Source organism: Vigna radiata, chromosome 4 (assembly GCF_000741045.1).
Source record: "Vigna radiata var. radiata cultivar VC1973A chromosome 4, Vradiata_ver6, whole genome shotgun sequence".
Lineage (NCBI taxonomy): Eukaryota > Viridiplantae > Streptophyta > Magnoliopsida > Fabales > Fabaceae > Vigna > Vigna radiata.
In genome coordinates this window covers 19,275,100-19,291,696 of record NC_028354.1, presented here as the reverse complement: position 1 = coordinate 19,291,696, position 16,597 = coordinate 19,275,100, and the positions used below count along the sequence as shown (strand labels likewise).

General features: G+C 32.6%; 2 protein-coding genes across 2 annotated transcripts; both read left to right on the top strand.

Moving 5' to 3' along the window:
* The first annotated feature begins 1,503 nt into the window (after positions 1-1,503).
* On the top strand, positions 1,504-4,857 carry LOC106759367 (chitinase-like protein 1). Its single transcript, XM_014642512.2, has 3 exons — positions 1,504-2,095; positions 3,019-3,178; positions 4,145-4,857. The coding sequence occupies exons 1-3, from the start codon at positions 1,699-1,701 to the stop codon at positions 4,557-4,559; spliced, it is 972 nt and encodes a 323-aa protein (XP_014497998.1). The 5' UTR covers positions 1,504-1,698; the 3' UTR covers positions 4,560-4,857.
* A 6,564-nt stretch (positions 4,858-11,421) lies between these two features.
* On the top strand, positions 11,422-16,549 carry LOC106759320 (probable protein phosphatase 2C 33). The gene is made up of 7 exons (XM_014642437.2): positions 11,422-11,618; positions 11,773-11,878; positions 11,989-12,321; positions 13,193-13,570; positions 13,658-13,775; positions 14,223-14,446; positions 15,747-16,549. The coding sequence occupies exons 2-7, from the start codon at positions 11,870-11,872 to the stop codon at positions 15,990-15,992; spliced, it is 1,308 nt and encodes a 435-aa protein (XP_014497923.1). The 5' UTR covers positions 11,422-11,618; positions 11,773-11,869; the 3' UTR covers positions 15,993-16,549.
* The last annotated feature ends 48 nt before the right edge of the window (positions 16,550-16,597 follow it).

Below are 16,597 nucleotides of genomic sequence, written 5' to 3'. Positions count from 1 at the left end.
AAGATAATTTCAGTATTTCTTAGACAAATATTTAAAAATAAAGTGACACAAGGAAATGAAACACAAGGATTCAGGTCGTATTTTAAACGTAAATGAAAAAATAAATACATAAAACAGGTAAAATTTCAAATGTTGATAAGAAAAATTAACAGAACCTCACAAGATTCAAATAAAAATTTAAGTATATAAAAAAATATACTAAAAAAATTTAATATAAATTATACACAAAAAATTATAATCATAAAAGAGGTTGAAAAAGACATAGAAGTATTATATAAAATAAGTGGTATGATGACAATAATTAAAAATATATTAATTATGAGTGCTACAATCATTCTTTAACACTAGTGTATATTTAATATTTGAGAAACTAAAATCATGCATTCAACTGAAATATTTATATCATTCTTTTGTTTGATATAAATATTATTCATATTACATCGAATAATCTTAGATCAAATACAATTTAAATATTTTTTTCTTTTTCTATTCTCTAAATATTTAAAAAAAAAACCGTGATAGTTTTAGAATCCAAAACATTATACACCTTATATATATATATATATATATATATATAAATAATGAAGAAAAAGTATAAATGATTAAACATGTATATATATATATATATATATATATATATATATATATATATATATAATGAAGAAAAAGTATAAATGATTAAACATGTAAAATCCAAATAATTTTCTTTTGAAATAATTTATAAAAAATGCAAAACAATGTTAAGCTTTTCTCATTCTTATTCTAGTTAAGTTTATATCCTATATAAGAGTCTTTATAATTTGGAGTGTAGTATTAAGTATAATTATGAGAAGATAATTTGCTGCTAAGTTTGTGTCGGTTGTCGTTAATTATGTTATGTCTTTCTCTTTGTTCATTTATCATCACCGACGCCTCTCTTCTCTCTATTTTTCACATTTAAACCTTCAATTTTCAAATTAGGGAGTTTCAATTTTAAATTAGCAAACTGTATAAATTAATTTTTAAATGGAAAATTCATCACAAAAACGTGTTAATAAAATAAATCGATAGCAAATACTTGGCTGTGAATTCTTTCTCATCAATTTTTTTAATCTTTGCTTATTTTTAATAGGTATGTATGGAGTTACAAGCTGAGATGGTAATTTTTTTGTAATATTTAATTAACATGATTAATTACTTTTTGCTATTTTAATTATGTTTATTTCACTCATAAATTCGGAATTTATGTTAACGAATTCATAAACAATATCGTTTTAATCATCAATGACATTTTACTATTAAAAATCAATCTTATTATTATTGAAATTAAGATATTTAAAATGTTTATAATTTATGCTTAGAAAAGACCCGCGAGAGCAAGACTGAAAAAAAGACGTACCAACTGACCAAGTAATGCTGTAACGAAGGGCAATAAGGACATTTCACGTGTCCTGCTTGGGTGTCGGTGGAGAAATGAGGTTCTTTGCCTCAAAGCCAGTCTGTGATCACTTAAACATCGAACACATTGTGTCCCACCAACGCATTATCCACCGTCGATTCCTCTAAAGTGTTCGATCTATAATCTCACACAGAGTAAGCACGCATAACGCCATAGGAGAAGGACCTTCTACCAGAAAAACTCGTAGTGTTATTATTATTTGGTAGATTCTCCCTCTTCTCTGTACGTGAAGGGAGAGAGAGAGAGAGATAGAGAGAGAAATGGAGAGGGCGAAGCGAAACGCTGTTGCGGCAATCGCGTTGGTGGTGCTCGCGGTGGTGGCGGCGCGTGTGGAGGCGCAGCAGGACTCAAACGTGAAGACGCTGGTGAAGTACAAGCACGGGAAGAAGTACTGCGACAAAGGGTGGGAATGCAAGGGGTGGTCAATTTACTGTTGTAATCTCACTATAACGGACTATTTCCAGACCTACCAGTTCGAGAATCTGTTCTCCAAGAGGAACTCTCCGGTGGCGCACGCTGTCGGATTCTGGGACTACCACTCCTTCATCGCTGCCGCCTCTCTCTTCGAGCCGCAAGGTTTCGGCACCACCGGCAACAAGACCATGCAGATGATGGAGATTGCCGCGTTCCTCGGACATGTCGGCAGCAAGACCTCTTGTGAGTTCTCTACAGTCCACATTTTTGTGAATTTTGTTTATGGATTGTGTGTTTGGTTTGGAGTGTGAAATTTTTTGTTTAAGTTGAGCTTGCGGTTTTGAGATTGTGAGATCTGTGTGTGTTTTTGTGCTTGAGTTGAGACTTTGGATGATTTGGATTTGTTGCTGCGAGGTCTGGATTGATTGCCATGCTTTAAAGCTTTGATTTGTCTGGAACTGAGACAGTGCAGTCAATTTTTCACGCATTGTCGCAGTCTTTGCATTTGTAAGTGTTGGATAACGATTGGGCTTCTCTGATTTTGAACGTGTTTTTTAAGTTTGATTTGTCGAAATGAACATGAGCGATCTGATCTTGTCTCTGTCTGATTTTTCTTTGACGGTTGAGTTGTTGAATGTGCGAGCGTGAATTAGGTCGAGCAAGCAATTTTGAGATTGTGCGATGTTTGTCGGTGGTGTTTGAAACTTTGAATGATTGGAGTTTCTTATTGTGTGCGATTTTATCACTATGCTGTAACCTTGATTTGTTTGGAACTGAGTCGGGGCTGTCAATTTTTTCATGCATTCACTCAGTTATCACGTTTGAGTCTGGTTTATTGAATTAAAACATGTGTTGTCTCTCTCCGACGGTTAAGTTGTTGAATGTGTGAATCTTTGGAAAATTGAATGCGGGGAAGGGAATTGGATCTTTAGTTGGTTTGGCACGCATTGTCTTTAGATGATTTGGTTTTTGATTGACATATGGTGTCTGATGTGTTGAATCGCATTTTAAGGTAGAGAGATGTTTGGCGAGAGATGATAAGTTGGAGACATCTGATTTGAATTCATTGTTTGCGTTTTGAGTTGCATGTAGTAAGGTGATTGATTTAGTTGTGTTTTAATTGGACAACTGTGTGGTGTTCATTGCTCTTATAATACTTGTACCAGGTGGTTATGGAGTGGCTACTGGAGGACCTTTGGCTTGGGGTCTTTGTTACAATCATGAAATGAGTCCTATGCAGTCATACTGTGATGAGTATTTCAAACTCACATACCCCTGTACTCCCGGTGCTGAGTACTACGGACGTGGAGCTATTCCCATTTTCTGGTATGTGTATGTTGGTTTAGCTGTACAGATAATTGAAGCTAGGCTTAGTTTCTTTCTCATTCCTGAAAATTGCCATTCGTCTCAAATGTAACCAGTGTTGTTAAAAGGTTTCTGCAATATCCTTGACCAATCTTTATCAAATCAATCACACTTGTTGAAGGGTTAACACACACCTTTATTTGTTAGTTCATAGCTTCCTCTCTTGTCTGAAAAAAATGTAGTTTATGGATAGCAGTTAGGTTCTGGTGCTATCACCAATTAAGTTAGGTTCTGGTGCTATCACCAATTAATTCATCCAAAGTAAACCAATGATCATGATCATTGCACTCGCTTTAGCAACCAGACTAATTGTTTTAGCCATCTAAATGACACATTTCATGGACAGATAACCACTATAAGGTTAAGGCAATTATAGTTCCTTCAAGTAAAGATAGAAGTTAAATGGACATTACATTACAAAGTTTGAAGATTATAGTAATAAGAAAGAACCTGTTACAACAAGAGATAAAGTAGGATAAGAGTGAATAGAAAGAAAAAACGGTAATTTTTATCAGTAATTGGGAGATACAAAGCTGTATTTCTGGGTTTGTGCAGATGAATTTTGAAATTTTCAGTGATATCAACGAAAATTATGAACAGTTATATACTTGTGCAAATTTTTCTGTGACACCAACAAAATCTTAAGCCTCATTCCTTACCTTTTATTGTTCTGATATACCAGTTCTGTTTGGTCGGAATAGGTAGATATTTGGCCATAATAGCATAATGGCCATCTTATAAAATTAAGTAGGCATCTAAGGCTACTTGTATTTTATGAAGGCAGTTCTGGTTATATTTTATTGGAGCATTTTTTATTTGAAAGTTGAAACATACAAATACTCAATAAGAAAAAGATTCATTAGGTTTTATTACCATCGCTGTGCTTGTTGAATGTGGAGGTTATACTTAATGACATGATCAATTCAGGAACTACAACTACGGTGCTGTTGGAGAAGCTTTGAAGGTGGATCTTCTAAGCCATCCAGAATACATAGAGCAGAATGCAACACTTGCTTTCCAGGCTGCAATATGGAGATGGATGACACCAGTAAAGAAGTATCAGCCCTCTGCTCATGATGCCTTCGTTGGCAACTGGAAGCCTACCAAGAATGACACTATGGAGAATCGCGTTCCTGGTTTTGGCACTACAATGAACATTCTATATGGGGATGGTGTTTGTGGTCAAGGTGATGTGGACTCCATGAACAATATCGTTTCCCATTACATGTACTATCTTGATCTTCTTGGAGTTGGTAGAGAACAGGCTGGACCCCATGAATACCTTACATGCGCTGAGCAGGTTCCTTTCAATCCATCTTCCAAAGCTGCCTCATCAACTTAGATTACATTTATTAGCATGCAATGATGATACTGTTGTGCCAATCCCTTTGAAAGTGTAAGTTAATAAGGGTTCTTTAAATTATTGGTATGCAATAATTTTGAACTGTGTATGGCAGTGTGCGGATTCATTTAGCTTTTATTCGTTGTTGTTTAGTAGTTAAGTCATATTGTAATACCATACGTCTTTGAAAAATTTGTATCTGGTATATATGTACGCTGTGGGGTCATTTTGTCGTTATCATTATTACATATACATTTCTTGGTTGCAATGTAAATTTGAATATCTTCATTTCTTGGAACTCGTCTTGGTCTTCGTTAATGGCTAACCATATAAGTTTACTTATGCCAGGTATTTAAAATGACAAGTAAATAGAACTATTGCGCGTCCTTTTATCTATTTGTGTGTAATTTAATTACTCTTAGTTACTCTTCAAGTTTTATTATTCATTTATTTTATTTTATATGGTTCTTAGTTTTTTAAAAGTGTAATTATATGGTTATTAACAGTTTTAACCTTGTCTAATGTAATTTATGATCAAAATATACGACAATTTACAAGTAAATTGTTACATTAGTGCATTTTTAAAGTTGAGAGACTTGGCTTTAAGGTTTTCCTTTTTTAATTAAAGAACTTGATTGAACTTTTATCAATAAAATATCTAAAGATTAATTTTGTGGTACTTTATGTTCATAAATTTTTTTATACATCAATTGAGTTTCATAGATTTTATAGAAGTGAATTCATTCAATAAGGTTCACATTTTGAACCAATTCAAAAAAAAAAAAAAATACTCAAAATTGTGTTCTCAATAATCTCCATTTCAAGAACTAAATTGACTTAATTTATAAAATAAAAAGGCTAAAATGAATTTGAAAATAAGAGGCAAAAGTATAATTTAAATTCTTTCTTTTTAAACAGCTATATTTTAATTTAAATCAGCAATGATAAACATACACTTTCATTTTATCTATACCTATTATATACTTCTTTTCTATTTCTCTCTTCTTATCAATCTAACCTATAAATTTATCATTTTTATTCTGTCTAGGTATATATTAAATGTTGATATTTTTTGTGTCCATGAATATTTTTCAATCTAAATATTCAAACATTCTTTTTTTCAGACAGTTGTCTTGTGTTTATCAGATCTAATATAGCAAGCACAGGACAGTATTATGTTATTTGTGGGCCAATTTTGAAAACGGATAGAAGTGCCCAGATATTGAAGGGGTGCAAAAAGGAAAAAATCCAAATATAAGGACTTGGTCATTCGCATCCATTGCTGTCTACACTCCCAAAGTTGGTATTTTATAAATTCGGGAAAATGTCCTTTACAACTTTTCGTTATATTGTTGGGTATTTATATATAACAAAAGCATAGTATAGGGGGTGATAATACTTAAGATTTTATTATTATTCTAGTAAATGATTTTAAAAGATGACTTCAGAAATATAGATGAATGCGATAATATAAAAGAAATAATTCAAAATAAAAAAATTATAATAAATGCATAAAGGAGAAAAAAAAAGTGACTTAAAAAGTACATAATTGAAAACAAAACATAAATCAACGACAATCATTGTTCTCTTTTATGTTTAGGTTGTCGTTTTGTTCTCTTGTTAATATCCATTAAAAATTCTCAAGTCTTATGGGAGGAATATGGCTTTTTTAGAGATTAATAAATTTATATATTATTAGATAAATACTTAAAATAAATCCAGAAACTTTTGAGATAAATAAGATTATTTAAAAATAAAATATAAAATTTAATTAAAAATAATTTAAAAATTTTATATTACTTTTCTCATATATATATATATATATATATATATATATATATATATATATATATATATATATATATATATATATATATATATAGTTTTCATACTTTTTTTTACTTGATTCAATCTAGTTAACTAAATTTTAGTTCATTAGTGCATAAATGATCTTTAACGTCACGCTATAACGTCTGACCACAAAAAATTCGACGTAAAAAATATCGGTGACATTTTTGTAAATAAAACGTCATTATAGAAGTCGGTTCTACCGGGATCAGACGTCAAATCCTCCTTTAGGCGTTGGGTCCCTCAGATCAAACGTCAAAAAAGTCCGAAAATATCTCATTTTTAGCGTCAATATTAATTTTTTTTATGACATAAATGTCGGCCCCCATATCAGACGTCAGCTCCCTAGATCAGACGTCAAAAGAGACTGAAAATATTTCATTTTAAGCACCAATATTAATTTTTGTTACGACATAGATGCACTCTCCTATATCAGACATTAAATCCTTCTTTAGACGTCAGTGTCTCCCAAATCAGACGTTAAATCCTGTCAGATGCTCCAAATAAAAATTGAAAGGTCACTTTTGCATATATTAAACGTCGAACGTAGAAGGGACCAATGTCTAATACACATTAGACGTCGGATCCCCTTCCCCAAACGTCAATAAACTACGAAAGTATCCCAAAATTAGTGCCAAAATGGATTTTTTTTAGCAATCAGATGTTGGATTCAGAGGGAGGCCAACTTCAAATGCCCTTTTAAACCCCAAAAACTCAGAATGTGAGCCTTATTTTCTTTTGCGTTTTTGTTTGAGTTTATGCTTCTTTCGCGTTCGCCAGTTACGCGTTTTCTCTCTCGTTGCGTTCATCTTCTAACTCTGCTTTCTCTCGTTCGCCATTAACATTCACGTAAGTTTTCTTCCACTTTGCACCATTTAAAATCATTTTGCACCGATTAATATTACGTTTGGAACCATTATCTATCATTTGCACCGATTAAAATTTGTTTTCATTGGCTTTTGATGCAGTTCTTAAACGCATTCTAGAACAACTGCGGCGATGTTTTTCGAACCGTTATTATACGCGTTTTTCTCCTCACCCTCACAGCAACACCTATCTACTCTCTCACCTTCACGACAACGATTTTTTTTTTTTAAATCCATAAATTGACGTCTATTGTTCACACAACAGACATCAATTAATGTTTGTTAAAAATGTAACATACGTGAATTGACATCGGTTCAAAGACAACATAAGTTGATTTTAACGTCTCTCACATGTCGGACATTAAATAAACGTCAAAAGCTTAAAATAACATACTTTAAAAACTATTTTTTTGTTAGTGGTTAGACTTTTTTTTACTTGATCTTCCTTTTTTTCTCGACAACCTCTACGCTTATTTTTATTTTAATTAACATCTACGCAGGTTTTTTTTTTCCTGCGACAAATATTTTTTAATTAATGTCATTGGTGTTATTTTATTCTTCAATTTTTGGTAGACAATATTTTTTCTTATACTAATAAGGTAGTTTTAAGCCGATTCTCTTTCAGGAAATGTTAGTTAAACAATCTTTCTCACCAGTATTATTTGAAAATTGACTAAATAACAACAATTTATTTCAATATATTTTAATTTTCTTAAAATTATAACTTTTCTATTGTTTCGATTTATGGAGTTGAAATTATCTATTTAACTGTGTTATGTATTTTTTCGTCCAAATCTCAACCTGGCTGTTCGTCGTTAATAGCCATACGAAACACAAACTTAGTTTTTGTGACACTTTCCTAGTATCGACTAAAACATAAGAGAACGCACAGAAAACACTAAATCCATTGATTTGTGTTTTTTTATGAATTATTTATTTATTTGGTTATAATGTTGCAGTTGAATTATTAGGATGTGCATTTGATTGAAGAGGCTGACGAAGAGAGAGGTGAATTATAAGAAAGATGGAAAACGAGTGTTTTATGTGTTATCTTTCTCCCATGATATGATTTAAGACTTTTCCAAAGTCCCACGTGAAACCTCCTTAAAACATGTTGTCGGGACAAACCTGTTTGCCAGATTTACAGTCAAATAATTCTGAGTTTGGAGAAACATCGTTCAACACATGCCATGAATAAACTATTTCTTCTTCTTTTGTCTTGGATCCACTGTTACTTTGCTAATTAATAATACCAGTAAGTCGCTAAATCCAAACACTACCTTGTAAACGTGGAACAAACATGTAAGTGAATCAAATTTTTTAAATTAAATCATTTTCTTAAAGTAAAGGTAGATATATTGTATTAAAAAAAACACTTCTAAGTAAACTTTAAATATACTGTATGACAGTCCGATCAGGAAACTGAACGATTAATTATCTAACAACGAAATGGTCAGTAATTGATTAGTTAAACTAAAACAGATTAGCTATCTAGGATAATTAGATTAATCCTAAGTCATGTTATTGATATATGGACCATAATTGAGTCAATCCTATTCAGAAGTTTATCATGACAATTTATAAATATAAATTTGATATTTAAATAATTGATTATTTTTCATTACATATTTATTATCAAATTATTTAAACAAACACTAACTTAAATGGTCTTTTACATGTAACATCCGATCCGACCGAATAGTAAAAAAAAATTAAGAACCATGTTATATCTTAAAAACTTGAAGTCAGTTAAGAAAACTTAACCTTAATTCACGTGATATCACATAGAAAAATACTAATGCATACTTTAAAAGTTGGTCCAACAAGTTTAGGTATACTTTTGTTTTTTAATGATTAGAGTGAACATTTATTAAATAAAATATTATAGCTGATAAGTAAGTTATAACTGTTTTTATTTATGAATGTAGTAGTTAAAACGTTACAATTTAATTTGATTGGACTCGCTAATCTCCGTTTTTGAAATATTAATGTCACTTACAATGATATATTTTTTAATAATTATTTTACTAAAAATTACACTCTTTAAATGTGACTCACCTAAACTGAACAATCTGTAATTCATAATAATACTTCAACTACTTGATTTTATTATCTTAAGATATTTGAAATAACAATATAAACTCTGAAGTATCTATCCATTAAAAGAACACGCATTAAAAAATATATTTTTTTTGTAATTCTTATTGTAATGTAATCAAGATTAATTTTTAAACAAGAAATTAAAAAAAAATCATGATAAGACAGAGAATATTAGTCTATAAATATATAGTTTGTTATTTTACTTAATAATATAAAGATTTTTTTTATGAAAATGTAACGTAAAATCGATTTTTTAAGTTCTTTGTAAACGTTTATTCAATAATTTGAAAAAACATTTATTATTATAAACATTGTATTCAAATAATGTAAGTTGGGGGATTGAAATCGTGGACTTTGTTGACCGAGTCACCAACATGCTCACGTTCTCAAGTTTTTTAATAAATTTGTGAAAATGAAGTTGATAGAAACAAATAACCAGCACCATTTATGAATAAAAAATGTATCAATATTCAATCAGTTTTTAATTATCGTTCTTCCTTATTTTTTTTTTTCAGATGATGTGGTTATCGGTCTCTTCCTACACAATTTCCTCCAAACGTTCGATCATTCTGTCCTTCTCCAAAAGTCGCTCTTCCAAATTTCTCTAGGTCGATGTAGAGACTCTTTCTATCCAGACCAACCGGGTATCTGTCAAAGGTACTCCGACGCTCAAGTCAACAAGTAGTTAAAGGGTAAAGATAAAAAGTGAAAGTAAATACTAGGAATAAATGAGCATTCTATATAACCAACTACCTTTCACCTTCGACGACCTATATTTATAGTTTTTGTCATGGGCCTGTGATTAGGTAGATCTTAATTACGGTCCAATCATTGGTCCATCATTGTTAATCGTGTTTTACCTTAATTTAATTTTAATGTTTCCTTCATCTTAACCGTGACCCACGTGGCGATCCGTCCGTTCCGAGCGGTCAGTCTCATGGAAGCTCTTGCGATCCTGAAAACCTTAGTTGCAATGCAAATATTCGTAAAGACCTTACTGTGAAGGCCGCTGTCCTTGAAATGGAGCTTTCTGAAACCGTCGGTACTAGTGGAACCGTCTGTCTTGTCTGGTCCCTACATGTCGAGATCACGTTCGGACGTCTATATTTGGTCCGTCCGGTTCATATGATACATTTTTCATATTTTTACTATCCAACAACTTTTGTTTGAGACTTACTTTTCATTTTAACCCATAAAAGTTCAGTCTCACTCGTGTATTAATTTAGCATTAATTTATGATAGAACGAAAAAGACCAACCTTTGAGATTAATAAATAAAACTTGGAGACGGTATTGCATAATATTTTTTAGTAAAGTGTCTGTCCTTTACATAGTCAATAATTGAACCTCAAATAAAGTATTTAAAAACCATGTTTTTAGGTAAATACATCACAATTAAGACACATAAAATTATTGTTTTATACACAGTAATTAATACACAGTAATTAATATAAATTTATTTTTCGTCTTCTTTTATTTTCTGTAGCAGAAAAGAAAAAGGTCTAAGTAATGATAAACAACATTGAACTTAGTCAATTGAAGAGTTGTTACGTACTTTAGCTATTTACGAAATTCAACGCTCTCTTTGAACCGATACCTAGACAACTACACCATCTTCATCCTTAATATTAACTACATTTTTCTTATTTAAATTAATTTAAATTTTGTTTGAATATTTAGATATTCCCATTTAAATTTAAATTTTAAAATAAAAAATCCAAGGAGTCAACCGTTCAAAATTTTTTCTTTAATTTAAACAAAATTAAATCATTGGATCAATCTTTGTCTTCGAAAACCTCTTAAAGTGTGGAGTGAAAAATTTTATTATTACACTTTTGGGTTAAGGAGTATGGGTTACTTATATAATATAATATTAATATAATATAATATAAGATAATGATTATATGTTTTTATGATTGTATAATCCTATCCATCCACTTCCGAGCAACGGAATAATCGGCACCGTCCAAGCCACGTGTCAGCATTATTTGTCACAACCTTGTTTTATTTTTGCCTTTTTTTTAATGCTATTACACGTTGTCGTTCTGATCCACTCTCTTATTTTGCCTCAACCAATATATTCCTTATTTTTCGTGGCGGAGAAACAAAGCCTGTCTTCTTGTCTCATCCATTGGTCCAAAGCCATCACCACCTGCCGGTGACGCACCCGCTCGTGACGGTAGCGCTGCTCTCTTCGTTTTCTCACAAACAGCACCAACGCCGGTTTCATTTCATCTTTATTCCAGGTTTCTGTTGCATTCCTCGATTCGGTTATCGGTTTTCGCGAGTGATTCTCACGGAATCAAAGGAGAAAGGGAGAGAGCGCTGGATCGAGACTCTCGATTCACTTTTTCTGATTTCACGGTTTCATTTTACTGTATTTGAATTACGCGTTTTCAGTTCTGATTCACTCGCTTTTCGACAAGGATACTACCGCAGAGGTGGATACGCTATTGACTTCGCTTTGATTCGAATCGAATCGGATTTCATTGCAATTATGACTCAGGTTCCATTTCTATTTTTTTTTTCTCGCTTGATAGTGTTTGTTTCTGAATCTGGACATGTGGTGCTGTGGTTTTTGATTTTCTGAAATGGTTATGATGACGATGATGGCAGGCAGTGGAGGTTCTGAATAGGTATGGGACGGATATGGTGGGGGAGCCCAGAGGTTCTGATTCGGAGTGTTTGGCGGGCTTCGAGTGTTTTCTGAACATTGTGAGGGCACTGGGAATGGGATCGTGCATCTCGGAGGTTGGGGCTGGTGGTAGCTCCCCTCCTCTTCTTTCTGATTCCAATACGGATGGGAAGAGGAGGAGGTTGAGGGGTTCCTCGTCCTTTGATTTCAGAGTGCCTGGGAGGATGTTCTCGAATGGGTCAAGCGAGGTTGCATCCATGTTTTGTAAGCAAGGAAGAAAAGGGATCAACCAAGATGCTATGCTTGTTTGGGAGGTTAGCCCCTTCTCTCAGCATCTGTTAATGTTGTTTTGGGATATTACTCCTTTAACATTGGATTTGTATAATCGTATGCTTTCGGTTTGCGGCAATAGAAATGAAGGCTCTTTTATTTTTCTCCATTTTGGAAGTTAAAAAGTTATATTTTCGAAAGGGAGCGAAACTTGAGGTGTTCTGCTTTATTTACAAGTTTCTTTTTTCTTGTTTGTTTTAAAAAAAATCAATGAAGGGGTTAGTGATGCCTTCAATTTTTATTTTTATTTTTTATTTAGCATATCTTTCAGCTCGATCAATTTTGCATGATTTAGTGTTTTAAAACAAATAATTTCTTCTTCTATGTATTTGGATTAAATATGAGCTGATATTTGGAGCCATGCCGACCTTTGTCTGACATGTACCTATGTTGATTTCTTTTCCAAACACTCATCAATCTTCTTAGGTAGTTAGTAGTGTCATGTCATGTCGTCAATTCCTCCATCTGTTTCTCTCTAATAGATAATCGTGTTCTCCACCTCGTCCCACTTCAACACATTTTGAATGGGATACATCGATCTTACTGAAACTAGTTTTTATTATGTTGTCAGAATATCCTACATCAGCTAAAAACATGGCCGAAATACTCATAAAACTAGAAATGTCCCCTCTCCTGGAGTTAACTTTTGTGTTTGAGTTAGACCTAACGCATCTTTTGTAGTTTCTTTTGAGTTTTTAGATACAAATGGTATATATGTTGATAGTGTGCATAACGCATCTTTTATAGTTTCTTGAGTTTTCAGATATTCACAGTTTTGTTGTTACAGTCTGCTATAAGACTAATTGTATATATGTTGATAGTGTGCACAAAACTTTGTCTATTTTCCTTGTGCAGAACTTTTGCTCCAAGGAAGACACCATTTTTTGTGGTGTTTTTGATGGTCACGGACCTTATGGCCACAAAGTTGCGAAGAAAGTTAGGGATTCTTTTCCTCTAAAGCTTAATGCCCAATGGGATTTGCATCATAAGAATAAAGATGGAGTCAGTGATCATAGCAGTGCCAACGGAAGTTATAAATCTGAAGGAAATGGATTTAGACTGGTGGATGAGAAAACTTACCCCACTTATCATGAACTTGATGAAACAGATATTACTTTGACATTGAAAGAGTCTTATCTGAAAGCTTGTAAGCTCATGGACAAAGAACTGAAAATGCATGCTGATATTGACTGCTTTTGTAGTGGGACTACAGCAGTTACCTTGGTCAAACAAGTAAGAATTATACATTACAATGTACTGTTTTCTTGATTATTTCCTTGTTTGTTTTTTACACTTGATTTACTTCTTATGATCTTTCAGGGGCTGGACCTTGTTATTGGAAATATTGGGGACTCGAGAGCTATACTGGGTACCAGAGATCACGATGATTCTCTTATTGCTGTTCAGTTGACTGTTGACCTTAAGCCAAACCTTCCAAGTACATCTCTTTCTCTCTCCTCCGTCCCTCGCTGTGTGTGTTTTTGTTAAATTCTTTCCAAGGTTTTTCGTTTTTTAAAACTATTTAATAAAACAATTTTCAAAATCTATTTTTAGAAAGCAGAAGTGGGGAGAAGACGTGAGAAGAAATGTTCTGCCTTCTTAACTTTAGAAGTCCGAAAAGACATAATAGTTTTCAAGGCAGTTAAAAAAAATTACTCTTATCGAACGAAGTATTTTAACGTAAAAAAAAAACAAAAATTAGTTTTCAGAAAAGAAAACAATCAGACCCTTTGTTTTAGCATCAGTCGTGTTAAAAGGAAACTAACAAATAGATTATTGTTATTTATTATTATTTTCATTATGCATTGGCATTTGTTTTGACTTCTGCTACATCAGTCAATGAGGTATATCTCTGTATGGATGATACGAGCTTGTTTTTACGTAGGGGAAGAAGAGAGAATTAGGCTTCGTAGAGGAAGGGTTTTTTCCCTTCACAATGAACCTGAGGTGGCTCGAGTTTGGCTGCCTAACTCTGATTTCCCTGGTCTTGCTATGGCTCGTGCATTTGGAGACTTTTGCCTGAAAGACTTTGGATTGATTTCTGTTCCAGATATCTCATATCACCACCTTACCGAGAAGGATGAGTTTGTTGTGCTAGCGACAGATGGGGTAAGGCCTTAAGAGACTTTTTTGTTTTTGTTATTCTGTCTTCTATGATCTACATGTGTTGGAACAGATTCATTTCAAAATCGTATCTGTACTTAGTCATTTCTAGAATGAAAATATGAATAGGACTCTAGCAATTGAACTGCAATTTGCAACGTTTAGTTAGCTGAAAAACCAAATTTGTTAGTTCACCGCCTTTAAATTGAAATCGTACTGTTTAAGTTAACCACTTATCACGTAAAACTTATTACTCCTCCGTCCCTATTTATAAGATCCTTTAAACTAATTCACATCCTTTAAAAAATTTAGTTGAAAATAACAAATTAGTTAGTATTTTTCTATTGCTCTTCCAAAATTAGTTTTATTTATCATATCCATAGCTAATGTAGTCTACTAGAACTTTGATATTCATTAATACTTGTATTTTCAAATGATTATGATAATGAAACTTTATCCCATTCCTTTCAGATATTTATTACTTTTTTAGTAAAAGCAGATCAATTAACGGTATTTTAGGAAAAAGAAATTTAATGCATCATTCACCCTTGTAAAATGGGAAACAAATTTTCTGAACAGGGTCATTAGGGCCGGAGGGAGGTAGTAATTATTACTAATGTAAATAGTTAACCCCAAACTTTCTAAATATCAAAAGCTTGATCAATAATGCATGTTTTTTATTCAGTTGTATCTCAAACCCATGTTTATACAGATATGGATGGTATTTCTATCCTCTTTCGAACTGGAATTTTTAAATAGTTGAGGTTTTTTAAGAAGCTTGTTGTTTACATCAATATCGATAACCTTTTCCCCTGCTTTTAAGTTGTAGCTTATTTTTCTCTCTATCGTGCTTGTTATGTTGTAACTTGAAATATTATATTTTCCAAATTGTGCAATTAAATATGTTTCAGATATTTTCTAGCAGTTGATATATCCTGGTATCTTTTCTGCACCTAACTGGGTTATATGAGATATAATTTTCTGTTGTAATATACTTGATTAAATGGATGAAATTACTGTAGCATTTTGTAAAACCAAAAGAAATTCATATTAGAAGTAAAAAATTGCAAAATTGTTTAGAATATGCTGAACCCTTCGGAATGTTGATTAAAATAATCTTGACTAATGATATTATAAATATGAGCTTCCCCTGAAACCTCCTAGAACTTTCTTCCTTAACCATATATAGCATATATTGCATCCTGCCATTGAGCTTCTGATTTTGGAGGGAGTAAGAGTTTCCAGTTGGAGTTGTCTCATAGCTGGAAATATTTTAACTGTTAACCTGTTTGATTCCTTTGTGCAGATTTGGGATGTTTTATCAAACGAAGAAGTCGTGGACATTGTAGCATCTGCTCCACGGTCTACTGCTGCTAGAGCACTGGTTGAGTCAGCTGTTCAGGCATGGAGGACAAAATATCCTTTTTGCAAGGTTGATGATTGTGCCGCGGTTTGCCTCTTCTTTGATCCAGATACAGATTTCAAGTCAAATGATACCAAAGGCAAGTTGGTATCGGAGGCATCTGTTGACCAATCCGAGGATTTATCTTGATGAAAAGGGAACTGGAACGGAAGCTGAAAAACAGCTCCAATAGCACAAGTTTTGTACCGTGTCTCTCCCAAGCCTTGCTGGTTTTATTGAGAAGGTTTGGAAAGTTGTGCTGCAAAAGTCAAAAGAGAAAGGATCATTATTTTGATGATTTTTCGGTAGTTTTCTGCCAGTATTCTTTTCATTATTTATTTTTCATTTCCTTCGACAGCATTTGAGGGGCGAAAGAGGGGGGACTTATATATAAATATATTTCATATCTGGAGGAAAAGGGGTACCGGGCTATTTTTTTGCTGGAGGTCATTTTTCCTTCTCTGTATATTTGGTAGATTTGGAGTTTTTGTAAATCCAAGTCATTAGATTCATATTATATAGTCTGTTTAATCTTCCGTTTTTCATTTTGCCTCATTCTTAGGATGTTTCATATTTCCAATTTAGTCAGTGAAAACATGAGAACTGAATAGAATTGGACTATTTCTTATGGACCTTTTTGAGTCAGGTTTTTGTACCTCCATGTTGGGTTGCTGTCAGAGATTAATGATATTTTTCCAGTGTGATTCTATTGTGTGGAAAAAATATGTTCTGAAGAAAATTTGTCTTTGATGTAT